The sequence below is a fragment of the Gastrolobium bilobum genome, unplaced genomic scaffold (genome assembly GCF_033153095.1).
Source record: "Gastrolobium bilobum isolate Gb01-03AN ecotype WA unplaced genomic scaffold, APGP_CSIRO_Gbil_v1 utg1383, whole genome shotgun sequence".
Taxonomy (NCBI): Eukaryota; Viridiplantae; Streptophyta; class Magnoliopsida; order Fabales; family Fabaceae; genus Gastrolobium; species Gastrolobium bilobum.
Window position 1 is genome coordinate 546,688 of NW_026899537.1, and position 8,805 is coordinate 555,492.

Below are 8,805 nucleotides of genomic sequence, written 5' to 3' on the forward strand. Positions count from 1 at the left end.
TATTTTTTTATTTATGTTATGAAATTTGAATATTTGATTGGTTATATGACTTATTATGAATTGTTATATGTATTAAATATAAATCATATTATATATATTAAAAATATTATTTAATATCAAAACGTATCACAACGTGTCAAAATATATTATTTTTTAAAATTAACGTGTCATGTCATATCCCGTATTCCGTGTTAGTGTCGGTCCTCAAGAATATACATATCAAATTCAATGGCTTCATATATCATTTGTTCCGTCTAATCACACGAAACCGATTGTTGATGTTGCCGACAGAGTAAGGTATGATATATAGATTTTCTTTTGTTCTTTTGAGAATTAAAGAATTCATCGGAATTCTTAAGTATCATTTTCATCAAATAGATTTAATGTAAATTTCTGTTAACAAAAAAAGGGACTCTTTCACCAAACTTTCAAGAAACAACAAAGTCCATCAAAGTCTATATGTTTTTTTAATATTCTTTGAAATAAAGACATTATTATGTAGCTAGTGCATTGATTTTTTTACTCATCTTTGAAGGAGATTAGCTTGGAAGATTAAAATTGCACATGCTTAAGTAGATCGGATGTCTTTTTAGTCTTGATTATCAATTATACTAGGAAATATATTTAATGAACCCGTCGGGACCCACCACTATATATGATCTTGGCTTGGAAATTATGAACTCTTTAAAGAAAAAAATTTATGAAAAAAGATAATCGAAAATTTGGTTGAGAATTTCGGCCCCTTTATTTTGTTTATGATATTTCTTGTCATCATTTTTCTTTCCTCTATAAGTTTCAATGTCTGAAAATATCAGCAAAAGAATTGCAACGAAAAGAAAAAAATAGTTGTTATTACTTATTCCACAGTTAGTTTCAGGATGGCACCCGTACTGAGAGTTGATTAATTCACTTTGGTATCTTCTCATGATCACCAAGTACACAAGTAGCATATGAATACTTTCAATTGTTTGTTCCAATACAAAGAATTACCAAATGCAAATAAAAAAAAGCAGCATGTATGAAGATGGTCTAATATTTCTGTTTTTGCTATAAAGAAAATTTCTCTATCACATTCACATTAAAATAAAGGGGAAAGTTCATCAATGTCCTCGTGGTTTGCTTCAGAATTATTTATGTTCCTGTGATTTTTTTTCTATCACACATGCTTCTGTGTTTTGTAAAAAATAAGAAACCACAGGGGTATATGTGATAAAAAACATACCCTTTTACAAACCACAAGGCATATGTGATAAGAAAAAAATTATAGTACCATAAGTGATTCTGAAGTAAACCACAGGTGCATTGGTGAACTTTTCCCTAAAATAAATGGATCTCACTAATTTTTTCTCTTTTACAGAAATTTTTTCTGTAACAAAAAAAACATTTCTTTCATCTGATTATGACAAAAAAAAAACTGATTGTTCGGTTCACTTTATTGGTTTACAGCCGGGACAGTATTGGTTTGAATTCACTTTTATTTTTTTTCTTTTTTTAATGAAAGAAATAACATTTGCTTGTTCTCCTCTCAGAAATCATAGTTAGTACCCAAAGCATGTTGGTAATATGCTTCTGACAAACGTATATCTTTAGCTAGCCATGTTTATTGTTTGAAGGAAACGCTTTTCTTTATTACCAAAAGTGCAAAAGTTTTTTTTCCTCTGCTATAAACTTTTATAGATTGCATATTGCATATAACAAATACACGGACATTTATTTAATTTTGCTTTCTAAGTTGGTGTCCTGGGCACTAAGCAATTTGTTTGGGCCTATAGCTGAAACCTTCCCAGTAAAAGTATATGGACAATGACTTTCGTGAAGCATATAGCCATGGTATCGGCCATCAGCATTGAATACGAAGCTCATATAAATTAAATTGTACTGCATAAGGTCCACGTGACTTAACATTAATAACTTAAAGATTGTTTAGTACTTCAATAACCATAATGTTAAAACAAAGTTGCATCAAATTCAGAGCATTATGGTACAGTCAACGAAACAGCTTTTTGCTCTGATGATTTTTAAAAGACAGATTGTTCTAGATATTGGGACAAGCATAAATTTAAAAGCTATGTTTTTTGTTTAATAGAATTACTCTCTTGAATAAAGCACGATAGAATATTTTTGAAGTTATATTTACGTATGATTCTTGTACTTAACAATTGTGCGCAATTATGGTAACTGGCACATGAGCTCTGGCTCACATGGAAAGGGCAATGCTTCTTTAAGAGAGCCAACTGCCAAACTTTAAAAGATTTTTTAACTTGGCAAAATAATTTTTGCCGTGGCTGCACTTACAGCTAGTCAGGATCCGCGTCCAGATTCTTGTTTTTGTTTTTTTATTTAAATGTCGTGGGGCCCACTTTTTTATGTTAGTTGTAGAGAGTATTATCTACGGCGGCTGCAGAAATTTTAAGCCCTTTTAAGTTACATATATATGACGCAGAATTTTTTGACATCGGTGTCAAATTTTGAAATTTGACATCAAATCTTAACCGTTAATTTTCACCACTTAACGGTTATTATTTATTGAGAATTAATATTAATTAATGAGTTTGATTCCCAATAAATGATAACCGTTGATTGATGGAAATGAACGGTTATGATTTGATGTCAAATTTCAAAATTTAACACCGGTATCAAAGGATCCTATTTCTATATGTATTAGGCAGGATCCTTTGATACCGATGTCAAACTTTGAAATTTGACACCAAATCCTAACCGTTAATTTTTACCGATCAACGGTTATCATTTATTGAGATAAGATTGTCTACAGTTACTTTTTTTTTTTTTGACTAAGTCTGACTAGTAAGATATAAAAATTGCATTTTCTCTTTCCGCATATCAACCAACAATGTCTGAGTAAAAAAGAAGAAGAATAACTTTATTGTTATAACTATATCTTACTGGTCGGACTTAACTAAAAAGGATATAATGTGTACTTTTTCCATATATATATATATATATATATATATATATATATATATATATATTTCATTAGGGCCAGTTCTTCTTCTACTTGAGCGAAAAAAGAATTAGGGCCAGTTCTTCTTCTACTTCAGCGAAAAAAGAAATACAGATGTATAGTGAAGAACATATGAGATTAAGATGATCGATAATTTAGATCTTTTGATAAAAAAACCCTCAAAAGAATATGACTAAACTTTTATAGATGAAGATAATAATAAAATTCACATTAGAAAACAAAGGGGCACTCTGTCATTCGTTTTGCAGCTTGTACTCAATCAAGAGAAAGAGTTGACTATGAGATAGTTTATCTTTATCATTGTCATCAGTTGCAACTTGTTAACATGCAGACGCAGTATTTAATATTGCTTTTGGATCAAGTTCAAAACTTTTTGGCCGGCTGGCCTAATTGGTCATTCAAACCATCAATTCCCATTATTCCCGCTAATACTTATAGCTAAGATGTGAACTTTATTGCTACCTGGTATATTCCATGAAAAATTTCTTAAGGAGACATGGTCTTCTATAACACTGATCATACTTATTGTTAACATGCATATTATTGTGTGTCATGTTATAAATATACATAGTTTTAAAAATATTTTCATATATGTCAATTATTTGTTTGCATACCTAAGAATTACTCATGTATGTAACAAAAGAAGCTCAAATGGAATTGTGCAATTTTTGACAGTAAAAGATGACCTCCAAGGACTTTAGGCCGAAGAGAATTTCTTGGCATTGCATAAGGCCAAGACACAAGAATTTCCTTTTCAGTTGGATTCTTTATCTCTCTTGAATTGTCACCCTCAAGTTTAGTTGTATGTCATACTTTGAATTCTTCAGCTAGTGTTAAATTAGCATCAAAAGAGAAAGCGGAAAACAATGGGATCCAACTCGTCTTCAAAGCCATTACAAAATTTAATTCTTTAGGAAGGAGAGGAAAAAAAAAAAAACTAAATCAGACCATAGAATAAACTTGTTAAAAGTAATATAATTGCAATGCGGTTTGTAAATAGATAGCAGAAGTGAGGGCATTTGGCAACTCCAGCTAGCTTGAAGCGCAAGTTGAATTGCAATGCAGTTTGTAACTAGGCAGGAACATTATTAAAAGTTGAATTGTTCAGAGAAACATTATATAATTTGGAAGGAATATGATTATTCTACTTTATTAAGGAAAATTGAAAAGTCAAGTCAGCATGCCTTCTTTCTAATCCAGGATATTAAAAAAAAGAAGCATGAGTTCTCATTCACCTTTTGTATTTTAGTTTTTTATTTTTTTATTTAACAAAAAACTTTTTCTTCCAAATTATCAACTAAATCCACGTAGCTATGTGCTTCAATCTCTCACTAATTTTTCATTTTCGAAATATTTGAAGTTTATGTGTGTGTGTGTGTGTGTGTTAGTTACACTTTACAGTGTGATTGTGGAGGTTAAATTACACACACAGAATCCTTTCGTTTACCATAAGCAAGCTTGAATTTTTGATTCATGATGAAAAATATAATACTTGATGATTAATGAGGAAGCTGGGCATGTTCCAGGACCAGACCTACTGGGGGGTCCATACACCAAAAATAATACCCTCACACTTGTACATCAACAGTGAAGTAATGATGCCCCTGTTTTGCAGTTTATGTTGTGTATGACAGATTCCTATTCCTACCTATTCCTCATTTAATTACCTTTCATCTGATTACATTCTTATGTATTCTAGCATTAAAACTTAATCAGAGCATAAGACCTATATGTTCTTTCAGTTCTCACTTCTCAGGCTTTGAAAATAGTTTGCAGTCTTTTCAATTGTACCTTCATATGAGTTTTTCAATCTACAAATCATGCCCACTTGTTTTTAAAAATTGTTTTATCTGCGAGGGTACTCTTTTTTTACTTTCTAATTTTTATTTTCACCTCGTGCTAAAACTTTGATTTCAACTAAACTTCTTTGGCATAGGTGATAAGGAGCCTGATCCCTTAATCAGAAGTCTTGAGTTCGAGTCCTAGAAATGAAAAAAAAAAGAATTTGGAAGAACTGTCTTCGAAAGGGGGTCTAACAGTGCTCGAGTGGAAATTAATCTTCGGTTACGGCCGGATGATACTTTTAATATTACTAAAAAAAAACCTTAATTTCACGAAACTTTTTTCTGTCTCCAAAACCTTTCGGGCATCTTTTATTTAGTGACACTACATAGCTTAGGTTTCACAATTCATGATGGAAGTTTGATGGGAGAAAACAAAAAAGAAAGGGAGGTTGAGAGGAAGAGAAGATGGAATTTGAAACTGTAGACCAAAGCTTTAATAATTCATTGCCTTGTATTGATTAAAAGGTTTTATTTTTCTTATGTGACATAAGATAAATCTTCTCTCTTACTCTCACAACAAATAATGGAACCTACTTTATTTTTATTTTTTTAAAAAGAAAAAAAATAGAGCACGGAAATCGAAATGAAAGTAAAAAATAAAAATTTTCTTATGTGACATACCCTTCATTGAAATGCTTTTCTTTCCCAACTGCAACCATATTATATTTTGTCTTTAAGAAGTAGAGTACAACTAATTAAAATAGTAGACACACTCCATTCTAATGATATTAAATATTTTATTCAGGATTTTATTATCATCGAGAGTTAATAGTTGGGAAACATTAGGGAAAGTCATTACCATGTCTAGCACGTATCGTGCCTTTAATCATAGATGTATTGGGAGTAGGAGTTGGTGGGTCTACACTACAGGGCAAATTTATTTTGTGGGCCAACATTTATTCATGGTTTCCACACTGCTCTTTTCATTTCTTTGGTTATAATAAAATAAATAAATATTATATTTATAATTTTTTTATTTATAAACTTTTACAAATTTAAATATGTATTTCGGAGAATACACGCATAGTTATTTATATTTCTCAAAATATATAATTAAATTTTTAAACATAACATTTCCTAACAAATTTTTTTTGACATCATAAAGAAAAAGAACCATAAATCTATCTTCCATCCCATTACATTGTTGGCTTCAATGGTCCCTTTGGAAGATCCCCCAAGTTGGTACCAGGCAATCTCAAAAGTCCCAAATCCCTACCAAATTTTGAGGGGTTTGATTCCGGTTGATGGGTCCTTGGAAAATTTAGCCTATCTATTCAAGCGTTTTCAAGATGCTTTACCAACTCATGCAGAAAATTGGGCTTTATCTTGAGACTTAAATTTAGAAGGATTATGAATTTTAATCATAGTCCGACACGTAGTAGAACATTCTGACAAAATTGATATTTTTTGGTACCAAGTGGTTAGCGTTGCTAAATAATAAGCTGAATCAGCAAAGCGTTGAAGGTAGCTAAGCCGTACCCATATTTGGCAAATACGAGTAATACCACTTCTCAAAGATTAAAAAAGAAAAAAAAAATGAAAGAAACATCTCAGAAACAATATCTTAAAATATTTTTTTTTGGTAGTTCGAAAAATAATTTAAAGAAATTAGTGTAATAATTAATAGACTTTTTTTTTTTTTTGGAAATATTCGAATCGGTTCATCGCTTCGCGATTAGTCCGATTCGAGGTGGGTCAAGGATTAATGCTTTAAATCCCTTCCAAAAATAATACTAGGGAGTCCCAAACACATGTTTTCACCTTCACTTGCTCAGTTCTCATGCGCCAACTGAACTACCACTAGTTGGTATAATTAATAAACTTCAATAGTTCTCTAGTTGCTTTGTAAACCAGAAAATATAGCAGAACTCATCAATGATATTAGTCTCTCATAAGCTAGGATAACTCTTTCTCCTTATTGCGATTCTTAATAATCACCAATACATATATGTGCAAAATTAAACTATGACTGCTGAAAAGAAATATAAGGGTAAGAGGTAGATCAACTTTTTGGGTAAGCTTTTTTTTTTTCTTCTTCTTCCTTTACAACATTTAAATTCTAGTATTAACTGGCAAAACAGATTAAAAAAAGCACACCACGTATGTTTCTACCTAAATTTTCTATTATTTTCCTTATGATAAGATGCATATTATTATTATAGGTATAGGTGTGTGTCATGTTAAATGGTAATGGTCCTGTCAGGAAACAAGATTGTTTTGCCTTAGGCTCTCCTCCTTTCATTGATTTTTCTTCTTTCTCTGTTTCCTCTTCAGAAAGCCAAGAAGACACTTGAAAATGCAGCCATCATCTCCAGCATCGTTAGAACTCATGATTTCTTCTTAGAACCCGAAAACAAAAAGCACCCATTACCCATCTGCTCCAAAAGTTCAGATCTTTACCTCCAGTTTCTCTGAAGAATCTTTATGCAAAATGAATGTATCAGACTTAGTTTCTTGTTTTAGCGAGAACGCAGTGAATGTATCACATTCCTCATGTTCTAGCTACTCAAACAACGCTTGCATCTCTCCCAACCTTGCACCTTCAATTCAGAATTCAGTCTCTTCTGTCTACAAAACAATCATCTCCAACCAAAAGCAGCTTTTGATCACAGTAACTTGGTGTAAGAGTCACTCCAATCAAGGACTCACCATAAGCTTTGGCGATGAAGAACCAGTAGCAGCAGCTTTCAGACTCAACACCAATTCACGGTTTTTCAGAAAGAAGAAAGGAAGCAAATTGCTGGAATCTGATGAGTCAAAGGTTGAAGTCTTCTGGGATCTTTCAAATGCCAAGTATGACACTGGTCCTGAACCTGTTGATGGGTTTTATGTTGCAATTCTCGTTGATGCAGAACTAGGTCTGATTCTTGGTGACATGGCTGAAGAAGCTGTGACCAAGAAGCTAAAAACTAGAACCCTTTTGGCTAAAGTATCACTGTTATCACGACGAGAGCATTGTTCAGGAAATACCCTTTACACAACTAAGGCTCAGTTCTGTGACACTGGCACTTTGCACGACATTTTGATCAGATGCAGTGGAGAAAATGAAGGGTTGAAGTCTCCTGTTCTGTCGGTTTGTATTGATAAGAAGACAGTGATTCGTGTGAAGAGGCTGCAATGGAACTTCAGGGGTAACCAGACAATTTTTGTTGATGGGTTGCTGGTTGATTTGCTGTGGGATGTTCATAACTGGTTTTTCAACCCTGCTTCTGGGTATGCAGTGTTCATGTTCAGGACAAGGAGCGGTTTGGATAGCAGGTTGTGGTTAGAGGAGAAGAGCACACTGAAAGATAAAGATAGAGTTGAATTTTCCTTGTTGATCTATGCCTGTAAGAGCAGATAAGGGAACTTGTTCATCTTAGTTTTTTTAACTCCTTTTTTCTTGTTTCTTTTTTTTGATTTTTTGTTTTTTAGTTCTTGCTTTAACTCTTTTTTTTTTCCCTTTATTCTTGAAAGGATATATACTAATTATTATTTTTTATCATAGGAAACAAAGAAAATAATTAAAGTTGCAGATATTTTAGTTGTAACAGAAAAATTGGTTGTGCTTGTGTCCTTTCTTTCTCTGCATTTTTCCTTGAGTAGTGTTCAATTCAATACTGGATTTCTACCAAAGATTAGCATGGTCAATTGGTCATGAGGAAAAGAAGTACAAAAATGTTCGAAGTTTTGTTTTTATTTTTATTTTTCCTTTGTAAGAAAGGAGTATGGAGTTAAGACATGGATATCGGTGAAGATTTGCTAAAAGTGAAATTGAGATTTTGGTTGGCATAGTTGAATTGCTTTTAGCCTTTATAGGAGAATAAAGTTGAGAATCTTACCAATGAACAATATCTTGACCACATTATTCTCCTTCGCTCTTTACAATTTTGTTTGTAGCTGTTAACTGTAACGTTGCTAAAAAAGCTTTACATGATAACCATCCATTGATATAGACAAGTACTCGGAAGGTATAAATATTTAAATGTAATCAAACTT

General features: G+C 32.2%; 1 protein-coding gene across 1 annotated transcript; it reads left to right on the forward strand.

Annotated features, from left to right (window-relative positions):
* The first annotated feature begins 7,088 nt into the window (after positions 1–7,088).
* LOC133291217 (uncharacterized) lies at positions 7,089–8,190 on the forward strand. Its single transcript, XM_061489445.1, has one exon. It carries the CDS (start codon positions 7,259–7,261, stop codon positions 8,168–8,170), a length of 912 nt encoding a protein of 303 aa, XP_061345429.1. The 5' UTR covers positions 7,089–7,258; the 3' UTR covers positions 8,171–8,190.
* The last annotated feature ends 615 nt before the right edge of the window (positions 8,191–8,805 follow it).

Excerpts from the sequence above, each read along its gene's own strand:
- LOC133291217 (XM_061489445.1), top strand. The coding sequence starts at position 7,259 with ATGAATGTATCAGACTTAGTTTCTTGTTTTAGCGAGAACGCAGTGAAT.